This window comes from Thalia democratica, chromosome 4, assembly GCF_965202585.1.
Source record: "Thalia democratica chromosome 4, ktThaDemo2.hap1.1, whole genome shotgun sequence".
Lineage (NCBI taxonomy): Eukaryota > Metazoa > Chordata > Thaliacea > Salpida > Salpidae > Thalia > Thalia democratica.
Window position 1 is genome coordinate 32,257,367 of NC_139168.1, and position 25,606 is coordinate 32,282,972.

The 25,606-nt window shown below is 26.2% G+C and overlaps 3 protein-coding genes across 3 annotated transcripts; all 3 read right to left on the bottom strand.

The window, feature by feature from the left end:
* Nucleotides 1-308: 308 nt before the first annotated feature.
* On the bottom strand, nucleotides 309-2,171 carry LOC145835088 (uncharacterized). Its single transcript, XM_082942632.1, has 5 exons — nucleotides 2,121-2,171; nucleotides 1,809-1,917; nucleotides 1,384-1,649; nucleotides 872-1,135; nucleotides 309-607 (listed from the first exon to the last, which is right to left on the bottom strand). The coding sequence occupies exons 2-5, from the start codon at nucleotides 1,858-1,860 to the stop codon at nucleotides 488-490; spliced, it is 702 nt and encodes a 233-aa protein (XP_082798758.1). The 5' UTR covers nucleotides 1,861-1,917; nucleotides 2,121-2,171; the 3' UTR covers nucleotides 309-487.
* Nucleotides 2,172-5,329: 3,158 nt separating this feature from the next.
* Nucleotides 5,330-9,356, bottom strand: LOC145833258 (uncharacterized). The gene is made up of 6 exons (XM_082940451.1): nucleotides 9,132-9,356; nucleotides 8,424-8,530; nucleotides 8,147-8,315; nucleotides 7,125-8,085; nucleotides 5,895-6,111; nucleotides 5,330-5,487 (listed from the first exon to the last, which is right to left on the bottom strand). Exons 2-6 carry the CDS (start codon nucleotides 8,491-8,493, stop codon nucleotides 5,330-5,332), a joined length of 1,575 nt encoding a protein of 524 aa, XP_082796577.1. The 5' UTR covers nucleotides 8,494-8,530; nucleotides 9,132-9,356.
* Nucleotides 9,357-16,729: 7,373 nt separating this feature from the next.
* On the bottom strand, nucleotides 16,730-24,696 carry LOC145834700 (uncharacterized). The gene is made up of 3 exons (XM_082942196.1): nucleotides 24,615-24,696; nucleotides 21,344-21,411; nucleotides 16,730-18,237 (listed from the first exon to the last, which is right to left on the bottom strand). The coding sequence occupies exons 1-3, from the start codon at nucleotides 24,663-24,665 to the stop codon at nucleotides 16,869-16,871; spliced, it is 1,488 nt and encodes a 495-aa protein (XP_082798322.1). The 5' UTR covers nucleotides 24,666-24,696; the 3' UTR covers nucleotides 16,730-16,868.
* Nucleotides 24,697-25,606: the final 910 nt, after the last annotated feature.

The following is a 25,606-nucleotide window of genomic DNA, read 5'->3' on the forward strand; positions in this document are numbered from 1 at the left end:
TTAAAGCTTAGATTTGTTTATAAGTTTAGTTTTAAGATAAACAAGAAAAAAAAAAACAATTTTACAATTAGCAAAACTCTTCACAATCCAGAAAAAAACAAGCTTAAATGCTACAGAAGTATTTTATCTAACTTTATGCTTAAAAAAATTTAGATTATCACGCTATTACTAAACTGTACAAAACAGCAAGCAGCTAAAAAATTGAAGCTATTTAAGAAAATAAAGTGTTTGTATGGTTTATTTTCTTACAACCAAAAGTCAAGTAAAATATAAGAACAAGTGATAGCTCATAAAATATTTTAATAAAAACAGGTTACTTTATCTTTAACGTTTTATACAGTATTATATTGAAAAACTGTCAAGTAAATAAGTTTTAAATCGTTTTAACTTGTAGTTAAAATGAAAACTACTTTTTTGTAAACAGTTAAATAAAATGTATGTTTAAGAATTTAATTTACGCTACAAACAGGTAGGTAAGCGACTTTAGTCAAACAAGCATGTAGTTGATGTCATGTTTTTTAAACGTATCCAGCAGCCCGGCTCCTTTTTTGATTACATCGCCGTTCTCATCGTAAAGTAGCTTGCATATTGATGTGTGAATTGTAACCTGTTAGAACATTTTACTACTGATTAGACTGGGTAGAAATGCAAAACAATGTTTAGTGCTTTTGTATTAGTTTTATTTTATTAATAACCCTACAGTAATCGATGAATATACCTTTGTAATTTTAACACGGTTGTTTCAAACACTGTTTCCCAGAATAACTGTTTAGTTACTTATAAACTATACATCTAATTTTCATAGACAAAGTTATATAAAACAAAAAATTCAAAAACCAAAGCATTTTCATAAAACTTTAATAGTCTTTACCTCCGAAACACTTGAACTCCGCACTACTTCTTTGAACTCAGAAGACTCTAAGTAAGAAAACGGTACGGGTTGCTTTAACTCGAAATTGTTGAAGTGGGAGAATGGTATTTCTTGTGCAGTTTCAGAAGACTTTAGATGAGATGAATTTTGGTCCAATAAAAGATCGTAGCAATATAAAATAAGTTTAACTTTGCAGTTTTCTATCGATTCAACTGTTCTTCTGATATCATCAAACTTTATATTTAAAACATTAATAACCTTTATCTGAAAAATAAAATAAATTATGTCACTGAGATTTATTTGTTGTAACTAATGCTATGCTTTCTTTAAAATAATTCTGTTAAAAACTCATTTTAGAACTTGGTATTTAGTTTTTTAACTACGTAAAATATTTGAGTTCTATATTTTTCCTATGTTTTTTCGTAAGTACCAAAGGTTTTGCTAAAACTGTTTCTTTAAATTACTGCATAGATATTGCTACAAAACAGTTAAACTGAAAAAGAAAAACATACTTGTAAACATTGTAATTTGACAATTTGAAAAAACAGACTTTTAAATTCTTCATATTCCTCAATGCACACAAAATGCACCACTAAGTTGTACAACTCAACTTTTTGTTTGCACAAAAACAGCAAATTTTTCGCTTCATCTACGCTTTCAACTTCAATTGAAGTCCTTTCACCAGCCAAAGTCATTTCAGTAATTTCAACAGAAGAACTTGTCAGAGCATCTCCGGTGCAATTTTTCATCAGGTAATTCAAAAACGTTTGTCCATTTGCTGTTTTAGTAAATTTAACTTAAAGAAATTGTCTGCTCCTTCGTCTCAATTATTTATTTATTACTGAACGATTTTAAAGTTGTGAAATAACAACCTTAAGCTAAATCTAGAAAAACAATTGTGCTTTGCTGTTCAGTTTAAAAAAAACGGAAAATTTACATTTTGTTCTAAAACTGATGAGCCTAGGTTTGTTTTCTTCTCTACCGTACATTTTGGGACTTGTTACATAATCACGTTCACCATTATGATATATGATTACCAATTTTACCTGTTGGGTTGAAATAGAAAAAATTAATGCCCACTGTAAAAAAGCATTTATTTTTAGCGGTGAAAAATTTATAAATAATGATTAAATACGAAAATTAACATTAGTTTTATTTTTAACATGTTTAAATGAAAAAACAATTATTTTTTAACTCCTTTAACTGTACGTTAATTACATTGAAAAAACATCACACTAATCAGACTTACTGATTTTAAACTCTGTTCTAACTCTTTTACAACTTTATTTTGGAAGTTATGCTTTTCTGCACTACTTAAGCCTTCAGGAAGTAAAATATTAAACGTTTCCGAGACATTTTTAAAGAAAACTTGAACCTCATCGAATAAATTGCTATCAGGTTGAGAGTTTGTTACATTAAGGTTTGGGAAATTAAGCTGTTTAAAACTTGGAAAAGTTTATTAAGTTATAAGTTTAAACTTTTTAAGCATTTAAACATACCATAAGTTGCTTTTATGTTTGTATTAATTTAAGTAACTTATTTTTATGATTGTCAATACTATTTAACTTTTATATCTTTTTAAAATTATTTTCTGAATGTATTGAAGGTTTTTCTTTTTAATAAAACATTTTAGTACTCAGTTGTAAATAATTAAACAACTTTTTGTAGGAGAAAAATGTAATTTTGTAAATTTAATTTTTTTTTAAGTTTTTAAATAACTCGCTCGCTAAAGTAAAATTAAAGCTAATTTACTATAAATTACTTAGCAATTAAAATAGATAAAGAAAAGTAAACTAACACAGCCTAAAGTGTTCAAAAATCTGTCTGAATCTTTATTTAAAAAAGTTTCTTTGTCTTCAATTTTAAAACTACCGAGTAAATCTGAAATGTTACTGACGAATGATTGAAATTCATTTACAAAATCGCAGTCAAGATGAGTTTTGCTTATATTTAACTTCATGTAATTGATCTGTTATGCATTTATAAGTGTCAAAAAACAAGCTAGATGAGTTTATTTCAAAACTTAAAATCTAAAGTTGATCGTGTTTAAGAAGTTTAGTTGCTATTACAGTTCTAAAGTTTATAAATTTATTGTTTTTTTTAGAACTTTCAACTTGTTAACTGAAATTTAATTTTATTTGAATTATAACCTTACTTTAGATAAAAAAACATTTTATATAAAACAGTTTTAAATCAAAAACACAGATATCAAAGTAAAATTTATTTGATTAAAAAATAAGTGTAGTTTTTAGGCTTAATTTAACTAATAAAATTCTTAAACTGTTAGATAACGGAGATTATAAGTAATATACAAACTCATTCTACAACAGTTTAACTGAATTAAAATTTTTGTTTAGTAAATAGTTTTGAAACGAAATAATATTAGTTACTATTCAGTAAAGTTTAAGAACAGTTTTAAAGTTTTTAAATCAATTCGTACCTTTAACTTTTTCTGGTTTATTATTTTAAACTAGAATTAGTTTGTACAGTAATAACCTTTTTTTTTGTAAATATTAAGCTGAAAAATGCTATTGTTAAAAAAAAGATTTAGCATATATATATATATATATATATATATAAATTTTTATATATGTATATTATATATATTTATATACTTTTTATATATATTACATTATAATTTATTAAGAAAATTCGACTTAAAAAACCAGAAATTACGTTTCATGATAATAAATAAAAATGATTTTTTTTCATCAGCTATAGGTTTGAAATGAATTGCACTTTGATAAACATTAATACAAAAGTTGTACAAAAATACAAAAAACAATGTGACGTAATTATAAAATTTTATAAGAATCAAACAAAAAAAAAACACATCGTGACGTTTCAACTAAAATTGAAACGTCACAATGTGTTTATTTTGTTTGATTCTTTAAAAATCTTACTTTTTTCTTTATTTCGTTCTGAGGAGATGTATAAAGCATCGAAACTAAGTAAACGATTTGAAAACTAGTTGTTTTTTTTATATTATAAACATAATCTCTGCATTCGCATTGAGAACTTTGACTTTTGTCAATTAAAAAACATTTTTTCAAATATATATATATATTTATATATACATGTAGAACTCAGAAGTTAACAGCGTATCTGTTTTGTACTACATTTAAACAATAAAATTTTAAGTATCAATTAGAACTACTCGAAAACAAAGATGATTTTAGAACCTCTTAATAAAAATAACTCAAAAAATGATATATTACCTTTAAATTAGAAAGCTTTTTTAGAACTTCAGAAATATTTTTTCCGTCGTTAAGATAAACACTAAGACAGTCAACTTTTTTCAAATTATTTTGCACAAACCATGTGAACTTGTTAAGAAAATTATAACCGAATAGGTCACAAATTTCTACTTCTTTCAAAACATTAGTTATATTCAGTTCAATTTCAATAGGTTTAAGTTCGAATGCATCTTCTACAAACTGCATGACAAAAGCGAACTCTGTCAAAGTTTGTTTAATAAAATAAACTTCCACTTGGAATTCAAAGACTTAGATTTCATTAAATGAACCATCTTGTATATCTTATCTTTGGTCCAAGAGTAAAAATCAGAGGTCCCAATTTGCATTCAAGGAGAAAAATAACAATATTATCTATTTACAAACTTTTATTATTTAAGCTTTGTTTAACTAAATAAATATCAATAGTTATTAGTTGAGTGAAACATCGTCTTATAAATGAATCTGTGAATCAAATAACTTCTAAATTGAGCAGCTTAATAGACTAATTTATGATTAAACTTTTATTACGAGTAATTTACAGACATTAAGTTCGTTTTTAGGATTAATCGTTATACGATTGTTACATTTAATTTATTTCATTTAAAAGTTAAAAAATTAATTAAGTTAACTATTAATTAATATCAAAATATTTTTTTTTGCTTTAATAAAATCATTAACGCACTTAAAAAACCTAAAAAACTTTACCTAAAATTTTAATAATTCGTTTTTAAAACGTTTAGTAAACTACATATAATTTAAATTAAACTCATAAAAATATTTTACAAATAATAAACAAACATTTTTAAATCTCGAAATTTTAAGACAAACTTAAACGGATTTAATGATTATTAATATAGTCAAAATAATAATATACCAAAAACTAAATTTAGCTTTTCTGTTTTAATTTATCATCTCTACTCTATTCTTAACTTAGTACAGTATAAGTTGATACTTATGAACTTATTTAAGACACTAATTTTGTTAGAAAAATTGCGATGAATTATTTTTAAACCTTATCAACTAATATTAGATACGATTTTAATTTGACTGAAATGGAAAATTAATAGGTATTAGATTCTAATAAATAGTTTTCATATATGCTTTTTCTTATATCTTATACTTTGTTTTTAAGCTTTTACTACTTTTTAGTCCTAAATCTAGTTTAAACGTCTTAAAAGCATTACATAAATTGGTTTTATTATAAACGTATAGCTTTAACTCATTAAAGAAGTTTCAAGTCAAACAATTTATAAAACTTACTAGGCCCTTTATTTTCCGTATCCAATAAAACTGAGTTTTCAATTTCTCCAAAATCTAGCAACTCTTTTTTTAATTTTTTGCACAATAAATCAACAAATGTCATCTTTTTTGCTTCAAAAGCTAAAAAGTTTATTACTTTTTGAGGAAACCTAATATATGTTTTGTTTTATGTACGCATGTCTTATAAAGTTTCCATGTTATTGGGTACAACTTTAATCGGTATTTATAAATAGAACACTCTGCTATTCATAATTGTACTGAATCATAATTGTATCTTACTTGCATGATACTAAGTAGTTTTTTTGTACATGACTTACTTATTACACAAATTGTTATCTATTTAATTAATTCATAATATTTAAATTAATAACTAAGCAAGGCTTAGTAAATAAAAAATACGTTTAATAAGTATTTGATTGCGTTTATACTTGTTTTAAAAAGCTAAAAAAAAAAACTTTGTATAAACATTTAATAAATTTATTAATTAGAAATTTATTAAGAGCCATAATAAAAAACACGTAACAAACTGGTTTCGTTCATAGTACTTGGTAGTTTCTTTTTGTAGCCACTGCTGAAGTTAGTTTGGTTTGTTGAATATAGACTGAGAAAATGGCAGAGAAACCTGCGAACTTTAGCAAAGTAACTGGCAACCTCGTTGGAGGTTGAAAAGAGATGTTCTTCAAGATGTTTTTCGAACTCAGTGTGAGACATTTGATAAAAAATGTACCTTGATGCCAACAACTCCTTAGTGGTAAAACGTATTAGTATTGGTAAGTTAAAGCCTATCTTAAATTAAGTTAGATATATCAAAAACAGATACAACTGAAATAACAGTATAGCTGTTCATAATCTATAAGTTATTGTTTATATTTTTTAACTTATACTAAATAAAGACAGTTTTTTAGTATGATAAACTTTGAAAACTATACATTTTTATTTAAAATAGCATACTAAACATTTTTCAAAAGTAATATATACATATATATTGATAGCTTTTTAAAAGTTTCGGTCAGTAGTGCTCAACAAGCTTAAGCTCAATTATTATTTAATTATATAGTAATCAACAATTCTATACAGCTGTTTTCTACATGAGATATTTCTTTCTTAGATATTTCTCGGTAGATCTATAGTTTATTAATTATGTTTTGCAGAAACTTGAAACTAAAAATTTTTAAATAATTTGACGTAGTAACAATGAAGTTTTTAATGCAGTAACTTAAGTTTGAAAACTACGCTGATTTTAGTTTTGTTATTGGTTTAAGAATCTGTGCATTTTGAAAAATTTTAGTAATTGCAATTTTAATTTTTCAAAGTGTGAAAAGGAAAAGTTGTATTAGAAAAACGTTTTAAACTTTCTTTCGCTTTTCTGCTTTAATGTTTTAGTCTTGTCTGATTTATATATATATATATATATATATATAGATTTATATTTATTATGATAAAATATAATAAGTTAATAATTTAAAGCTTAAAATACAATAGCAAAAAGAAAATCAATATAATTTTGCTAGATAAATAAAGTTAAATGCCGAAAAACAAAGAACTAATCATAATTAAAAATATTACTTAGCTCTTAATTTATTATTAAATAACACTTAAAAAAAAAATAAAACTGATTATTTTTTAAGGAAACTTCTTTATGATTTATATCTTAATTTTACAGTACTTTAAAATGAGTATAAACGTTTTGGTTAACTTTTGATGAAAATACAAGTTAAAGTAGAATTTCTAGTTTTAACAAACGAAATGAGTCTTACTTGGCCAAGTTGATGAGAAATTCGAACAAACTTCTTTCGGTTGAAAGAATAAAACGCTTTGTTGTTAATCTTTGCTTCAATAGGAATTAACTCTTCCAGGTCATCAAAGTTTAAATCATCACTTAAGTCGTCTTCTTCAATAACAAACTTTCTTTGACAGATCAACCTGAAGCAGATTCTTTCCAGTTCTATCATTTTGTGATCAATTGCTTTTTCATGCCCGTACGACTTAGTGTGGAAAATTTTATTAAACACCATATTGTACAGATGCGCAGAAGTTAAGTTCTCAAAACCAAAGTCCACCCCCGTTTCGACGATTTGAAACAACAAAAACGCGTTGATCGGGCTGGCAACCAGTTTCAAAAGTCTTTTTTCCTTTATGAGCTCGAAACATCTTGTTGCTCTGTCTCTGTCTGCTCCTCCCTGAACGTAGAGATGAAGAGCCGACTCCACGTCTTTGTAAGTGCGGAATCCCTGCAAGGAGAAACTGTCATCTGCAGCGAAGTCACCGTCAAGCGAACAGAGCGCGTACGTTCTGGAAGTCAGAACGACTTTGCATTCGTTCAAGACTTTACGCGCCAAAACAGCGCTTATCCACTGTTTCGAAGTCTGTTTTCTGTTCAAAGAAGCCTTGAATCTGGTTGTGAGTTTTAAACACGACAGTTGGTCGAAGCCGTCCAGTATCAGGACGACTTTGCTTTGATTTTCCAACAACCACTTGCTGAGCTCATCTACGGTCGACTCGTCACTCAAAAAACTGCAGCAGCCGTAATCTAACAAAAACTGTGAGAAGTTCGAAACTTCGTCCAGCTCGACGAGACTCAAGTCAATGACAAAACAGGCGATGCCGGCTTCAGAGTACTTTTTTGCAATTATTCTAGCTAAGAAGCTCTTCCCTGAGCCTCCCTCACCCGATATGCTTATGTAACTCCTTCTGATGTTCGAGCTTGATTCGTCAATTCTAAAAATGCGTTAATCTATAATAAAACTGCATTGCAATGATTATTTATGTTGTTACTCACCCTAACAGCTCTTTTAGGCTGATAAGTTTGTTATGTCGGTCTTTTATCGTGGGGATTGTACTGTACGATGATTCAAAAACGTCCCAAGTTTCACCGAAGGGAAGTTTGAAGATTGAGATGTTGTTCATAGCCGATTGCTTGACCTTGCCGATGTCAAATTCGTTTGCATCTAAAACATATTTGTGCTTTCGATGAACTTTTTAATGTTTCTGTACGAATATATTAAACTTAAGCTTGTAATGTTTTAGTATAATGTTTTTATTAAATTGAAACTAACCCTTTTTGCTATCGCCGTAATAGTTATTAATTGTTGGTCTGTTTACAAAAGAGCTGCCACCAATGTGCATTGAACCCTGATTGTAACTGCCTTGGACAACTAAGTTTCTGTACATTGATTAATACGTGCTTACAATTTTTAAACTGTTCTTAACCTTAAGTTAACTAAGTTAAGAATGAAAACTTACTTTATACAAAACATAAGACCAATAACAAAATTTAAATATTTGAGCAAAAGTATAATGTTGGACGTAGATAAGTTTATTAAAACGAGTATGTAGTAAATTTTTGGAACTTTTTAAAATTAGCACTAGCCTACACTGCAATGCCCTTAAATATAAACCCAAACGGATGCTTGACTTTAAAAGTACTTCATAGCGTTTGATTAAATTGAAACAACGTGAGCATGTTTCTCTGATGCATTTTAAGAACAAAACTGATCGCAGAAGCGGCTATCAAGGGTTTGCATTGCAGTCAATTGCTAATTAAAGTTTAATAAAGAAAAGAGAAATAACTTGAAATAAAAGTTTTACAATTATTAAGCTCTTATAAACGTGTTTATCATTTTCTGGAAAATACAGAACCATTTTTTACTTTGTGCTTAAAAATGTAGAAAGCTTGCTTTTCTTTTTTTTCTGATTTTAAATATGGGAAATGTAAAATTTAAAAAGCTTTGAACAGTTTGTATTCACAATTTAGCATAACTTACCGGTTTGATACATCATGAAAAAAGTTTTCGAAAGTTACATTATTCAAGCTCGATGCCTCTCTGTTTAACAAGTCTGTCTCAGATGCTGTATCTTCTGAACTCAATGGCAGAGCACTTGACTGCGAGAACGAACACAAAAGTTTTGACCTTTTGCCGTTTGGCGTCAACGGGTTTGATAGACACGAACTTTCTGATGTTAAAGGTTGCTCGTAAAAATCTGAAAGTGTATCTTTTGATGTCGACGGTGTATCTTTGGATTTCGAAACTTCATTTGCTGATGTCGAATATAAAACTTTAGAAAATGATTGAGGTTTTTTAGCAGATGTTGTTATGCCTTCAAAATGTGATAGGAAATCGTCGGTTGCTGATGGCAATGTGTCTTTAGTAAATGACTGCATATCTTTACAAAATGAAAACATGTCTTCATAGACTGAAGGAACGTTTTTCGAAGTTGAAGGCATGTTTTCAGATGTTGATTGAACATATTCAGAAACCAAAGTTAATAAATCTTTAGAAAATAGTGTAGAGTTTTTTAAAGTTGAAGGTAAATCGTTTGGTATTGAAGGTATACCATCTAAAGTTGAAGGTATATCATTTGAAATCGAAATCAATTCTTCAGCAGCTGGAGGATCATTGTTAGAAGTTAAGGATGTTGTGTTAGGTGAAAGTTTTATCTTTTTTGCATTTGATCGCGATGAATCTTCACAAGACTTTAAAATTTTTGGTCTTTTCTTTTCAGTATTTTGAGGCTGACTCATCTTTAAAGTTTATAGTAGCTTGTTGCCTAAGAATTATATTTTTAAATTTGTTTTCCTACTAATATCAATAGACAGCAAAGTCCTAATATGTAATACTGACCATTATTTTACAATTATTTATTTTAATAACTATACAATTATTTTATCTTCTTTAATTTTACTTTTTAGTCGTGTTGAATTATAGTAAAATTTTTAGTTTTTAAAAATATTAAAAGATACAACTATTCTTAGTTTAACTAAAGGAGCAAGTGCTTATTTTGTACTCACATAATAACTTAAAATATTTATCTAAAAAAATTATTGTAAAAGTGCTAAACTTATTGACTTACAAAAAATAATTTTACTCATTCAAAAATTGATTGAAAAACTGAAAAATTATACTTAAAAGTTGTGTTCATTATTAAAATTTCATTGAAAAATTAAAGCAAAATAACGTATAGTGTTTCAGCATTAACAAGGAAACTCTTTCGTTTACGTTTTACTTTTGTTTCAAAAATCTAGTTTCTAATTTTAACTAACTAATTTAAACTTTCTTAAACTGTTTTATTAATCTATCGAAAGACTTTATGTAAAAGTTTTTTTTTGAAATACCTTACTAACTAAAGAATTTCTTATTTGGTTTCTATAAAAATAAATATTCTTTACAAATTTATCATAAATATAGAATTAACAAACTTTGAATTATATTTTTAGAAATAATATTTTTGTTTTAAAACTTTAGTTTGATATAGTTTAAATAAAAAAATAGTTTTATTTTATTTTTGAAAAATCATTTACTTTTGAATAAGTACTGAAATTTAGTCATTGCAAAGTTATTCTAAGTTCCATTTACAATATTTTTAATTAAATAAATAATATTTTATCAAAATATTTTAAAGGATATTTATAAAACCTTAATACTTGTTGGAAAAAATATATGAAACCAAAAAAAAAAAAGAAATTTTATTAAGATTTTTTTGCCTTTTAAATTAAGAAGTTTTGATTTTAAATTTAGCAACTAACATAAAAAACAACTAAAATTGTTAATTTAAAAAAGTTGACTGAAAAAACAAAAGTTTTGAAACAAATGTAATTTAGAAGCCAAATGTTATAACAATGTATTTAAAAATATATGAATTAACTGTAGTAAATAGTTTACAAATATATTTTTTTCATGTATTAAGTAAATAATATCAATTAAAACACCTTGAATAAGGTATCAAAGTTTTATATTATTTTTGTTCAAAAATTTTCTACAAACTATAGTAATTGTTATTACGTGGAAGTAGCGTATAACTCCTTAATTAACTTTATCAGCAATTATCTTTATTAAGTTACATTTAACTAACTAATCTTAAGTGAATTTTTTTTTATTGTAATCAAAATTTATTTCTAACTAACTACTTTATTATAAAATAGAACTTAGTTTATACAGTTTCTGAATCATATGTATTTATAAAGCAAAAATTTCTAATAAATAACACAAAACTATGTAGAAATCTTACTTTTTGAGTTCAATCAAAAAACTCACGTTACAATCAATCGAAACAAAACTTTAAACAATGGTTAATAAAATTGTTAAGCATAGCTCACTAAAATTCAAAACAAAAAATTGTGCGCTGTTTTACTATCTTATCTTCAAAACTCTTTAAAGTACACTTTTAACTTCCTCGATATTTTCTACGTCACAAGCATTAACACGTGATTTATGTGAAGAAAAATTTAAGTAGCGATTTCAATCTGTACCTCACTTAAGTTTGCTTTGTTTTCTTATGTTTTGATTTATGTTAAAAAACTTGCTATTTAATAATTTAAGTTTTAGTTGAATTCCTTTGATCTATTTCATATTAACAACTTGTACGTGTAGTTCATTCATATAATACCGTTATCAAATAATGAGGAATTCGAGAAATATTATCGATTCTTAAAATATTAAGTTTTAAAACTAAAGTAATGTTTTAGAACAATATAAAAATATTACCAGTTCTTAAATTAAGAATTTTATTGTTTTTAACTTTAAATAAACACTTTTTCTGTTTCGGAAAATAAATATAGTAAAAAGATTAAGTTTGAATTTCAAAGATGTTTGTCAAATTTAATTTAATAAATTAGTTTAAACTATATACTGTATAAAAAACCATACTTTTTTTCAAATATATATTCTATTTTCAAAAACACATTAAAGTTAACTTAAATATTTAAATTGATTATTATAGACTAATAAATAAAAAGTTGAAATATTTTAAAACTTAGCTTTACTTATGTAAATAGAAGTTTACTTTTATAAAATGTTTCTGATATGCAACAACTTATTATATTTCATTATTAATAATTAGACGTTTTAGCATGTGAATTTTTTTCTATCGTTTATTAAACAAAGCAATAAATAAGAGAACGACTGCACATATTGTAAAAAAATATTCGAAATACAAACAATAAATTATAAAAATGGTTTAAAAAACCAAACAAAAACGTAGTAAAACGCATGTCAAATCATTTTTCGAAACAGGAAGCAATAGTAACTTCTAATTGAATAGGAGTGCTTGTTTGCTATTTCTACTATTTAAAAAAAGATTAAAACTAAAATAAGTTTAGATAGTTATTTCTAAATGGAATTGTAATGAATACGTGCATTATTCATTATTCAAAGTTAAGCTCAGAGAATATTTTGAGTTAGATACGCTTCATTGCACTAGCCAATGAGAATCATATGACGAAATGTTTAAAACTAAATACTGATGCAACAAAACATCAGAACTTGACAGGCAGTTTATATGTAAGCAGTTAGTCAGTTAGTTTTGGTGTGCGGCTTAAAGCAACAACAGATATCTTGAACTTTTAGTGAATGCTTATTGTAAGTATTGTTTCGTTTTAAAAATGAATATTTCAACTGGTATTTAATTGTTTAAATATTTAAGCCAGATTAATAGTTTAATAGTTTATTACATCTTTTACAGTATCTTGTTTACTAAAAGTTTTATTTAATTTTTAGTTTATTGTTTTTTTGTATTTTGAAATAGATTTAAATAGCTTCCAGTTCTTAAAGTGTTTATCATATTAATTTATATTTTTGATATTTTGTTTGTGTTGTTTTGTGGTTCTACTTTATATAAAATATTCATCACTCCAAACTGTATTGTCTGATTTATATAAAGTAGTCTTAGATAGATTTTAGTATTTATTATATAGTAATTAAATAAGGTAGGATTTAATTATGATGGGTAGTACTAATAAGTTAAGTGTACCACAATCCAATGCTACAGAATTTTTAAAATACCTTTCAATTATTTGTACATTAGAAGAAAATAAATTAATAAGTCATTAAGTTTAAAATATCCTTTCTAACAAGACCAGTCAAAACATTCAAAGCTGTATAGAATCTAAATAGGTACATGCTTAAAGTATTTATAAAGTATTATTAAAGTTTTTATTAACTAGATACTATAAAAATTTTAGTACGGTGAACAAAATCAATTATAACTAAAAAATTAAAAGTACTAACTAAAAAACAGTAAAAGTACTAAAGTGTTGAAACATTTAAAAGAAGTTTTTTTTTTACATATATATGACTTTGGGCAATTAACTTGTAATTTTTTTTTTATAGGTAATCTTATATAATGTATTTATCTTATTTTATATGTCCCTACATACTAAAGTATATAAAAAGTCCTGAATAATTAAGCGCTTTCTTAAAAACTCATTTCTAACTTAACTAATATGTCTTATTAAACAAACCTAAATACATTGGCTTAAAAACACACCTACAAAAAAATACGATCTTTATAATATTAAAAACTTAAAATAACTGCATAAATCAGAAAAAAAATCTTAAAAATAAATTTTCTGAAAAGATTTGCAATTGGAAACATATTTTAAAGCTTTCAGCAATAAAAAAGAATTGTTTGCAGGCATAACGTAGTTAAACAAATACTGTTTTATCATTTGGTGGCCTAGCCCTAGCGATAGTTAACGGTAAAACTTTTAAAATTTTGTATCAACGTGTTTATGTGCCTAATTATAGACTTTATGTTTCGTCTGAAAACGAGTATAAGCGTTTTGTTGATATTTTAAATTAAATTGGTTTTATTCAAACTATGAAAAAAAAACGTTGCCTAAAAACTAGAAGCTTCAACGCTATTTTTTTAAATAATGCTGACTTTTTTTTGTAAACTATCAATTGTGTTTCAAAGTTATTTACAGTAATAATAAACTAGTAAATTATAAAAACTGATAGCTTTAAAAGTTAATAAAAAAACTAATTAATGTAAAAAAAAACAAAATAAAAACTTTAACAACATATCTTTAAAACTACAGTCACCTCTCGCGAATCTACGCACCCATTTTCTTTTAATTACACATTTTAGATTTCTTAAAAAATACCAAAAATAATAATTAAAAAGTTTTTAATTGTGTAAATTTATTGTATATGTTTAGTTAACAATATATTTAGTTTCTTATATATTTCAAGACAATTTGAAGTATGTATGTTGATTATTATAACAGGATATTTCGAATTTTTAATAAAATTGAGATTTTTTATTTTTATTTTATGCCTACCATAAGGAACATATTGAACTCTCTGACTTAGCTATTTATATTTTGGGTGCCTTAATAGCCCTTTATACCTTTAAATCAAACAAGGTACTATGTCCAGCTCCATTGCAATACTTATAGCATAAAGTTGAATTTCAACCCAATAAATGTCTTACTTTTAGCTAGTTTGTTCCCTGTCTACCTAAAACAAAATTTTTCTTGCATGTGAACTTTTTCTCTATCACCATGCAAGACAAGTTAAATCTCAGGTGGGAAAGGAACAAAGTAGAAAAAAAAAACTTTGTACACACAACAACAACTTTTATTAAAATTTTCCATATACATGTAAAATTTTAATGAAAGCTATTTTTTTTCAAAAAAAAAAGGCGAGAAAGTTCTTTAATTATAATTAAATGTATAAGTAAAAACAGCCAACATAGTAGGTATATTTGCTACCTCCCGTTCAGTTACGTTTTATCGGTTAGTTACGCACTTTTGCTGTGGACTCAATGTGCGTAGATTCGCGAAAGGCAGCTGTAATTTGAGTTTTTATATCTTGTGCCATTCGAATTATCTACGTTACATACTTAATTTTCAATGATAGATTTATATTGTAGACTCTCGCCTGAGTGTTCTACAAAGTAGGCGACATTAGTTTTGCGTATCTTTTTATGCAGTATAATGACATAAGACTTTTTTAAGTAAATATTTATAAATACTGTTATACTAACATTCTTATTCTTATTTAATATTTTACAATACAAAATACTTAACATATCAAGTATAAATAGAAAAAATGTGGTCTGAAGTGATTGTATTCAGTGATTAAATGACATTTTAAACATAATTAGACAATTATTTAAAGAAGTTTTGTGACAAGTTTTCTGCAGTTAAGCTTATCAGTCAGCAGTTGGAATGTTTTCATGTTGAAAATGTTGTATCGGTAAGCAAGAATGAAATCTCCTGTTGAGTCAAAGACCGTGCATGTTCCAACTGATACAAAAATTTTAGCTGTTGAATTGGAGTTACAAAAACGAGCTGAAAAAGTTGATGACTGTGACAATTGGGGCACTGTTACTAAAATTTCCAGTGATTCTTAATATTCAAGTGATTATGATCGTTATGACAACTGTTATTAAAATATTTTTCTTCAGTTATTTTTGGTGTGTTCATACTATGAAGCTTTTTTTTTATCAAGTGTGAGTTATTTAGTTCTTTTTTGAGCCTTCGTTTCTTTTATTTATATCGAAAGCAATAAATACTTAAATTTACAGTGTAACTTTTTGACGAAACTAAAGTATTTTAGTTGAAATATTCAAATCGCTTTTAAGTAAGATTTAATTTACACTATGAACATATTTTCGTAGCTAATCTTCATCGTTCACAATTTCTACACGATCAAATTTGAGAACTGCTTACCAACAATAAGTAACATGGATAGTAAAAATAAATAAATTTGGGTACGAATTGTGAGTATAACAACATAAATGTAGTTTTCCAAGTTGAAAATTTGGTGATGGTAAATATAACATGTGCTTTTAACTGTAACTTTTTACTAATTTTCAACATATACATATTTGTGGAAACTTAATGATTTACGAGGCAGCGCTAATCACTCTCGAAAAAAGTTTAGAAGCAAAATATTTCTAGATTATAGATTAACATATACTAAGAATAACTAGGGCTACTTAGATATAGAGTAACTACATAAAAATATTTGGTTAGATATTACATTTCGGTCGAAACTAATCTGAGAGAGGCTAAAAAATAGCAAATTTAAGCTTTTATAAACTTTGACTAAACGCATTTTGAATAACAATCAAGAGTTTTTTTTTTATGTTACAACTTAGTTGAATATAACAAATGTAATCGTGTACACCAGAAGACAAGTCAAGCGAAATAGACTATCTGCAGAACTATTTTTACCTACTTTTGTTACGAATTTTACGTACTATTGACTAAACAGGGTAAATTGTATATAAACTCTGAATTTTTTTTAATCCTTATATAAAAGCTTCAAAGAAGGCTGGCTTCAGCAGATAGAGGCTATTAAAGTATGTATTACAGTGGCTTAAACATTATATGGTTAAACAAAGGTTTTTATTTTATAATCTAGGTCTGAAATTTATAATATAACTTTTATCCTTCAAATATTACAATAAATGAGTTTTGTTTTATTTTTTCAATAAGAAAGTGTACAAGTACCAAAGAAATGCAAAAGATATGATTTTTATACAAGTAATTTTTCTAGAAAATTATCTAATATTTTTTAAAAACAACTTGTTCAAGAAATATTCTAACACGTTAAGTATGAAATATAGTACGAAAAATACGTACAAAAATAGTGTAAGAAAATAAACTAAATTTACCGTAGAAAAATAAGGTAAATACGTATTAACAAACTATTTACAACAAGCAACATGATATACTTCCTTTTCGAATGGGAATCGAAATTCTATCACCAAACTTAACTAGTAGCAATTGCATACTTCTCGACTTCCATGTGCTTTCTGGAGAACATCTGGAAAAACTTTCTCCTCCGACTTCTCTCCCCGGGAGTCACCAAGTAGTCTTTCAGCCAGACGAACTTCCAACGAGGGTCCTTGCTCGGGTCGAGCAGCTTGGCAAATTGACACAGCTCGCCGTGCTTGTCACGGGCGCACTGGTACGAAACGTCAGCGCCAATCGACTTTTTCATGTTGCTGAACAAGCTCCCGCCGTGAACAGGCTCCACATCAGGATCGCAATCCACGATCCAATCTCGCGGGTTTCCGTCCGCCGCTTCGTTCGTCTTGTCTAGGACAGCTTTGTGGCCAGGCATCGCAGTGAAAACTAGTTCCGGTGTCCTCGTGCTGTAAAACCCGTCTGCGTTTTGAGGTCGTGGTCGCCAACTTGCTGGTTCTTGTGGCGATTCAGTTTGATCACGCTTCGCACTTTGGTCTTTGCCGCTTTTCTCACTATCAACGCTTTTCACACTTTCAATGTTTTTCTTTGTTTGGCATTTAATCTCAGCAGCAGATGTTTCTTCGATGGAACTTGTTGCAGATTTTTCCTGAGTTGTAACTTTTTTACTCTTAGGAAACTTTTTGTTTTTAAATAAACTATTTCCTTTACACGAATTTTTTTCTTTGCTGCTTGTTTTAGCTCTGCATTTTTTAATAGATGATTTTTTCATTGCAACACACATTTTTTGCTTGGCAGCAATTATTTTTTTAACAACACTAGTTTTTTTTTCAAAAACAGGAGACACTTTACTTGCATCGCTTGTGTTGCCATCCACCGACGAACCACCATCGTTTTTTGCAACTTTGTCTTCATTTACTTTGGCAGCTTTGGATGCACGTTTTGGTTTTTTAGCATCCGTATCCCCAGAACTTTTTCTCTTTCTACCACCACATCCCTTAAGCTTTCCCTGTTTTCTAGCCGACGTTTTTTCGGACGCGGCTTTTTTCTTCACCTTTTCCCTGTCAACGTCCTTGCAGCCGGGCATCAGCCCCGTCATCTGCCCCTTGCTGATGTACAGCAGGTCCCACACCGAGGCGGACAACCTCGTTCCGTTCTGCAGCTTCGCGCCCCTCTCCAACGTCTTCGCCCTCTCCGCGTCCTTCTTCTGCCTCATCTTCTCCATCTTGGGCGCGTCCTTCTCCCACCACGAGTCCCTGTCCTTCACCCTGCAGTTCATCTGGACGTCGTTCTTGCCCGTCCTGTAGTTGAAGTGGTCCCACTTGACGTTCGGGTAAAAGTACATGAGCTGCTTCATGCTGCGGATCTGCCGCAGCTCCGGGTAGGGGGAGTAGTACTCGACGTCGGTCTGGCCCGCGCTGGCTCCGCTCTGCCTGCAAAAACACATGCTTTGTTGATGTTGGTGTAATTATTTATAAACAATCTATAGTTCTGTACAGTTTAATTTTCAGTGTTTTGGTGATTTTTTTAGTGAACACTTCAACTTCAAAGTTGTTTAAAATAAGTATATTATATTAAATATATTAACAAACACTATTAAAAAAAAATTAACTGTTTTTTAATAAATTTAAAAGATTAAAAAACAAATATTCATCCCCCTAAATTTTTTAAGTATATCTTCGAATTTCCTAATTATTTTTTCACCACATTTTAAATAGTCTAGCCAAAAAATATCTAAAAAAAAAAATGAATTTAAAAGTTTTAAAAACAATTAAAAAATATCAGGGTTTTCATTTATTTGGAACTTAGAATACTAGCCTGAGTAACTAAAAACTATCCTAAATAATTAAAAAAAATAAACATTTATTTCTGATGCAATTTACCTGTATCTTAGGCTCCCATATAGATACAAGCAATTGTGCTTTAATTTTTTTAATAATTTTATTAAAGGGCATGAGGCCATAATTTGAAACTTACACTAGATATTCTGAAGTTATTGATGAAACACAAAAAAAAAAGTCAGAAGCGAAATCTTGGCGGAGGGGCCATTGCATTTTTTATTTCTTTAAAGGGAAGCCTTAGGGAAAAAAGTTTAACAAACCATGACCTAATCTTAATTTAATTTCCTAAATTTAAAAATATATATAACTTAGTAAAAATAAAAGATGCTAGAAAATTCTATCAACTATTTAAACATACCACAATTAATAAATAGAACATAAGATAGGTAACAAAATACTGACAACTGAATCAACTAAATCTCATCTGAGTTTTAAAAAACTAGCCTTAGTTATTCAAAAAATCTATTAACTACTATAAATTGTTTTAAGCAGCCTAAAGAGGTTGATTGAAAATTTTTGTTTTCTTTTTACTGTCTGTTCACACTCACTTATAATTTTTTTTTGCTTGAATTTTTTTTTCTCATACAGGTCCAAATATGTACTTGTATGATTTAAGGTGCTTATTTTTTCGGCCACTTTTGATTTTAAGGCAAGAAAAATTTTTGTGTTTTAGAATAGTCCTAAAAACACCTTGTGCAAAATTTTATATAAATTGAATAAACTTTCACCTTGGCAAAAACCAATTTTCTAAAAACCACCCCAATACATAACATATTTATCCAAAAAGACTTTGGAGCTTTAAGCTGAAAATTTTTATACATGTGGCTTATTATCACACAAACACATTAAGAACAATTTAAAACAAGTTAAAGAACATTTTATAGTGGCATTTCTTAATTTTATGTAATTTCTATCACTTTTTGATAGTTTTCTAGAACTTTTAGATTTTTATTCCAAAAACAAGAAAAACTACCATAAAACTTTCTTTACATCGTTTTAAATTGTTCTAAATGTGTTTGTGTGATAATAAGCCACATGTATAAAAATTTTCAGTTTAAAGCTCCAAAGTTGTATTTTTCAGATAAATACATTTCGCATTGAATGGTTGTTAGAGAATTAGTTTCTGCAAGGTGAAAGTTTATTCAATTTATATAAAATTTTGCACAAGGCGTTTTTATAATATTTTCATAACACATTTTTTTTCCAGCCCGAAAATCAATAGTGGCCCAAAAAATAAGCACCCTATTGTACATAGACATTATCTTATTCTATAAAAATTTCCTTTAAAATGTTTTACACATTTTAGATAAAACAAAGTTATATATTTAGTTTTATATTCTAGTGTTAATACAAATTAAGATTATTACTTTGAAAAACTCAAGTAAAACAACACAAATAAAGGTATTTTATAAAACTTCTTTATTTATTAGCTATTTTTTAAAGAATTATTTATTTATTTTATTTACTTATTTTATTTAAAGACGGCAAAACATACTAAAAATAAACAAAATACAGAAGTGAACTAAATACTTAATGCCAACAATATACACAAATTTAAGTTATTTGAAAGTAATATTAGCATAAAAAATATTATTCAATTCTGGTTTTTATCTTGTATAATTTTATCTATATGTATAAAAACTTAATTGTAAATGTGTTTACAGTAAATCATACAAGTTTAAGCCAATTTGGGGGTAAGCCATGTTTTTTACAAGTTGATCTTATTTTATAGAGTTGTTTCTAAGCTTCACGATGCTTTTGATTATTTTTTTTTTAATTTGAATTATTTTTTGAGATATAACAAGTCAAAGTCGGGCCGCATAATAGGTTCTCTATGGAAAGGGAAAAATAAAACAGCAAAAAAAGACTATTTTGTTTAAATTCTATCTCCTACATTTTTCAAGCAATCTTCTTCAAACTTTTACAATCTAATCTTTATACAATAACAAAAAAACGTTACTTTGGACTTTAAAATTTTGTAAAAAGTTTTTTTTTTTGAAAAAAAAGACTTTTTTTTATTTAAATCTTTTACATAAAATTTAAAATTTTTCCAACTATTAAAATTCATAAGTAAAGTTTTTTCTTTTAATATAAGGAATATTTCCTTAAAATTTGTAGAATATTGCTTGAAAAATTAAAAATGAGATAGATTTTTAGTGACTTTTAAAATTTCCGAGAAAATTTATGACAAAAAGTTTTGCTTCATACGTTTGTATCGAAAACTTTTTACAAAAAATAAAATATCTAAAAAGTTAAATTACATTTTTGAATTCTATAAAAACTGGCTTGTAGTTTGTACTTGAAGCTTTTATATAACAGCAAAAGTTAATTTTTGTAAAAAAAAGTGTTTAACCCCCTATGGCCTTAAACTAATTATTGTTTACATTGTTTTAATTTATTTCAAAAATAAACAGCTAAAAATTCGAGAAGTTTTTATTTCCCAAAAATTTCAAACCAGTCTTAGTTATTAGCTTGGGGCAACCCTGTAACACTTATTTAAATTATTTTCTAGCCTACAAAAAGGCCAATTACCATTTATAAGCCCATTGTGCAACTAATAAAATAAAATAGCAAAAAAGCAACAAGAATAAAATTAAAGCCAATATATTTAAAAATATATAATACCTTGTACAATGATAAGGCTTTAATTATCAAATTTACATTTACATACTTATTTATCAATAAAACACAATTTAACCTGAAAATTTCAATACGCTTAAATCCTGGCAAATATTCTACATCATAAAACCAAATTGGGTTCTTTCTCTGAAAAAATAGTTGTTTTGATTCATTAATAATATTTCTACAAAAAGTTATATAACAAAGTCTTGGATTTTTAATCGGTTGAATATTAAACTAATTAAAAACATAAGTGGAAGTTTAAATCACTATTTTTTTTTATAAACAACTTCGCTACCAGTTATTTTTTGTAGTTTTTTAAACAGTTATGATATAACTTAAATACAGAGTAAACTGCAGCGCTACTTTCTTGAATGGATTAGAAATGCACAGTATAACATTGACACTTAGAAAAACTTTAAAAATCATTAAGATTTGTAACACTACATAAAAAACATATGTATTGATTTTTTTATGAAAAACGCAAGCAAATTACTACTAGTCAGTTAATCAGCACAACTATTCAAATTCTTAATTTTTTTAAGGGTCAAAATAAAAAAATTTACATATTTTTGAAAAAAAAACGTGTATCTAAGTCTAATTAATACCTACATAAACTTTTTTTTTTTTGGAAATTTATTAATATTTAATGAGATATGGCTTCAGTAAATTTTATGGTTTAATCATTTTTATCAACTTTTAAGACAATTTATTTATTTTTTTTGCAAAACAAGAAAACTGTTTGAAGGCACTAATTAGACCTGCATACCAGTGGAGTGTATTTTTATATTAAGGGATGCGGAAAATTATAATTATTAATAATTATTAACAAATTGGTTTCAATTAGTTTATTTTTAAACTCTTAATTTGATTAATTTAGTAAGAAAGAAGTACTATTACAATTACAAAAAATTACTACAATTACAAAAAAAACGTATGTAAAAAAAATTCAAAATATAATAAATCTAATAATTTAAAATTTAATAATTAGCTTTATATTTTTAGGTAGAATCTACTCCAATGTTTTACCTTACGCAACCATCCTGCTACATACGCGGTTTTTATTAAAAACAACTTTATATTAATTTTTGTGTTGTGGCTCTTAATTTTTTTATTTATTTATGAGTTGGAATTTTAATTGTCATGTAATCACTAATCAATATGCTTTTATTAGTCTTATTTAAATAAATATAGACCAATAAAATTTCCATTTAATAATTTTATAACTTCTATAGGAACGAAAGATAATCATATGTATTCAATAACTTACAATACACATTCAATACAACTTTGAAAAAGTACTAAAACTGTGAATTTGCTTACAGTGCAACGTTTTTTTCAATTCTGACAATTAAAATTTAGACAATTAAAAATAAGTTAATTTTTGCTGTTTTGATTTATCTGTTTTAATTTTCATTTTTTAGGTTTTTTAAATAAAAAAATATTTAAATATAGTTAAAAGAAGTTTCAAAATTATTTAAAAATATTCTTCTTTGTATATACTTGTTTAAAAACAAAACACTTTATATCATCATAATTTTATTAGGTAAAGCTACACGTAAGCACTTTTTTTTTAAATAAAACTTTTTTGAGACATTAGCCTGAAAATTTTTTAAATTTAGTTTGTCGAAATTTAAGTTGTTGTAATTTGAATATCTATGTAATCAGATACAAAAAAAAAATATAAGTATTTATATATTTAATAATTATAAACACTAGACTACAAATACAACTTGTCAAAGTCCTAAAAATGAGAATTGCTTTTGCTTAATGATTAACTTGAGTGTCAATCAGGGAACTTTTATTATAAATTAAACGTCATTATTTTTTTGTAAACTTTTTGATAATAAAAAATGACTGTGGCTCTATTCAATTAATTGGTTCTTAGCAAAAAATGCCTTATTCATATTGATCAAGAGTTAATTATAAATAAGTCTTAAATTAACATTTATTTAACTTAAATCATAAAAGTTTCTGTATTTTATTTGTTCAATAATAAAAAACTACTTCAGTTAGAAAATATTCTAAAAAAATCAGATATTCAATTAGTCATAATTATAAATAAAAATGATTTACCAATCAAAACTTTCAACTATTTAAAGTATAATAAGAAAAATGTACAGTTTTTTTGGGTGCACCACAATTCAAATTCGGACAATTTATTTTCCAACAATTCAAATTCTTGGAAAAAAAGTTTCAAAAGGCCACAACTCAAAAAGTTATGTATATTTGAATATAATATATATATATATATATATATATGTAGGTCTTATTAATACCTATAAGCCATTTTTTATATAATAAAAAATTTTAAATATTTTATAAGATAATTAAAAATGACTTTAAATAATTGAACTTTAAAACTTATTTTAGACATATCTAAAACTGTACTTGAAATTTTTCAAAAAATAAAAAATAGCTTATAGGTATAAATAAGACCTAAAAACATATTTTTTATTTTATTCAAAAATACATTGCTTTTTGATCTGTGTCCTTCCGAAAATTTTTCAAAGAATTTGAACTGTCGGAATTTTAATTGTCCGAATTTGAATTGTCACGTAACCAGATTTTTATCTTTACAAAACAATTATAGTTGTAATATGGTTCTTTAACTAATAGTTCTTTAATAAAATATAAAATAGTATTTTAATTTTAGTGTGATTTTGATAAAATTATATATCAGATATTTAATTTGTAATAAATACTACAAAGGTCTTGGGTCCAACAGTTTTGTAATTAACTTTTATTACTTGCACTAAAAATATAAAACTAAATTTTATGTAAAATATACAAAAAATTTAAACATAATGAAGAAAAGTTGTTCCGAATTTCAAATTATTACTGTTTCTGATTACCTTAAAGTTAAAATTTTACCTCTAAGATTTTATGAACAATATTATAAAAACATGCTTTCTTGTCCTTTTAAGTACAAATGTTAACTAAAAGTATTGATAAAAAAGTTGTTTTAATATATAAAAATATTGAAAAGACTGTTATACATTTTAAATGTGCTTTATTTTCTATTATTTGTTTTTCTACCAATGTATTTTAAGAAATTGTAAGCAGATTGTTTTTAGTATGTTCTGCATTGCTGCAAAAAACAAATTTGAACAGAGGTTTTATAATTTGAGTTTATGTAAATGAATGTGTTTCGTAACAGCAATGCTTTATACAGTTATGGTGTCAAGCTTGTATCTTGACAAATAAAGTTAAAAAATAACACAGCTGCTACATCAACATTGCCGAAATTATTAAAGTTCTGTTTAGAAATAAGAACCAATTTTTACTCAATGATAACATTTGAATTATAAATTGTTTAAGTTTGAAAAAATATATAAAAAAGTGCTTACTGATCTGATTTCCATGTCTTCATTAAGTTCGTCATCTGAGTTGTTAGACATTATACTTTGAAGAACTTTAATAGCTTTAAATAAATATTTGAAGTTTTATTTTATTAGGTTACTTGTAAATTTAACATGAAAACAATCTTTAAATGTATCAAGGCCATATCAGGACTAATTATTTTACAAAAATTAATTTTGTCATTTGAAAAGCTTAATATACTAAAAGTATTTTTATTAAAAAAAATTCAATAAAATTTTGACATGTGTATAAGAGATTTCAGAATTGCCAACTCTTTAAACAAAAAAGTCAATCTAGGATGACCAAAAACTATCCTCAGCTACTTTAATTCTGTTAATTTTTATCTTAGCTTTCATTAAGTTTTTACAACTAAAAAAATAATCAATAATGTCAGTGAGCTTATTAGAAGGCAAACAAGAATAAAATCTACATTTTAATTCAACAGTATTCTTAGATTGTTACTAAGTTAAAATATTTAAGATGTGGAAATTTTAATTATCTTGAAAAAAATGCCTAAAAACATGTCTAGTAACATTATTATACTTAAAGCTGTCATATAAGAGCCTATGTTTTTTGTAAAGAATTGCATTTACTTTTAAAGCCATACGGTTGAGATTTTTTGTACATGTTGATGTTCTTATATGAAAGCTTGAAGTAATACTACAAACCAGAACTTAAAAAATGTTTAGCTTTTGAGGTATTTGATTTTTTGTAAAAAAGTTTCCCAAAAATAAACAAATAGACCATAATTCTTTTTTGGTAAACTTTCTCGGAAATTTAAAAAGTCACCAAAGATTTATTTTCTTCCTTATTTTGTAAAATAAAGACCTCAAAGTTTCAAGAAACATCCCTTGACATGAATAGTTTTAAAGAACGTGGATGTATGGTTTAAAAACTAAAAAACTTATAAAATAGGACAAAAATATTTTATGTAATTTAAAAACCGTAACACCAAAGTCATTTAAACTATAAAAGGAAC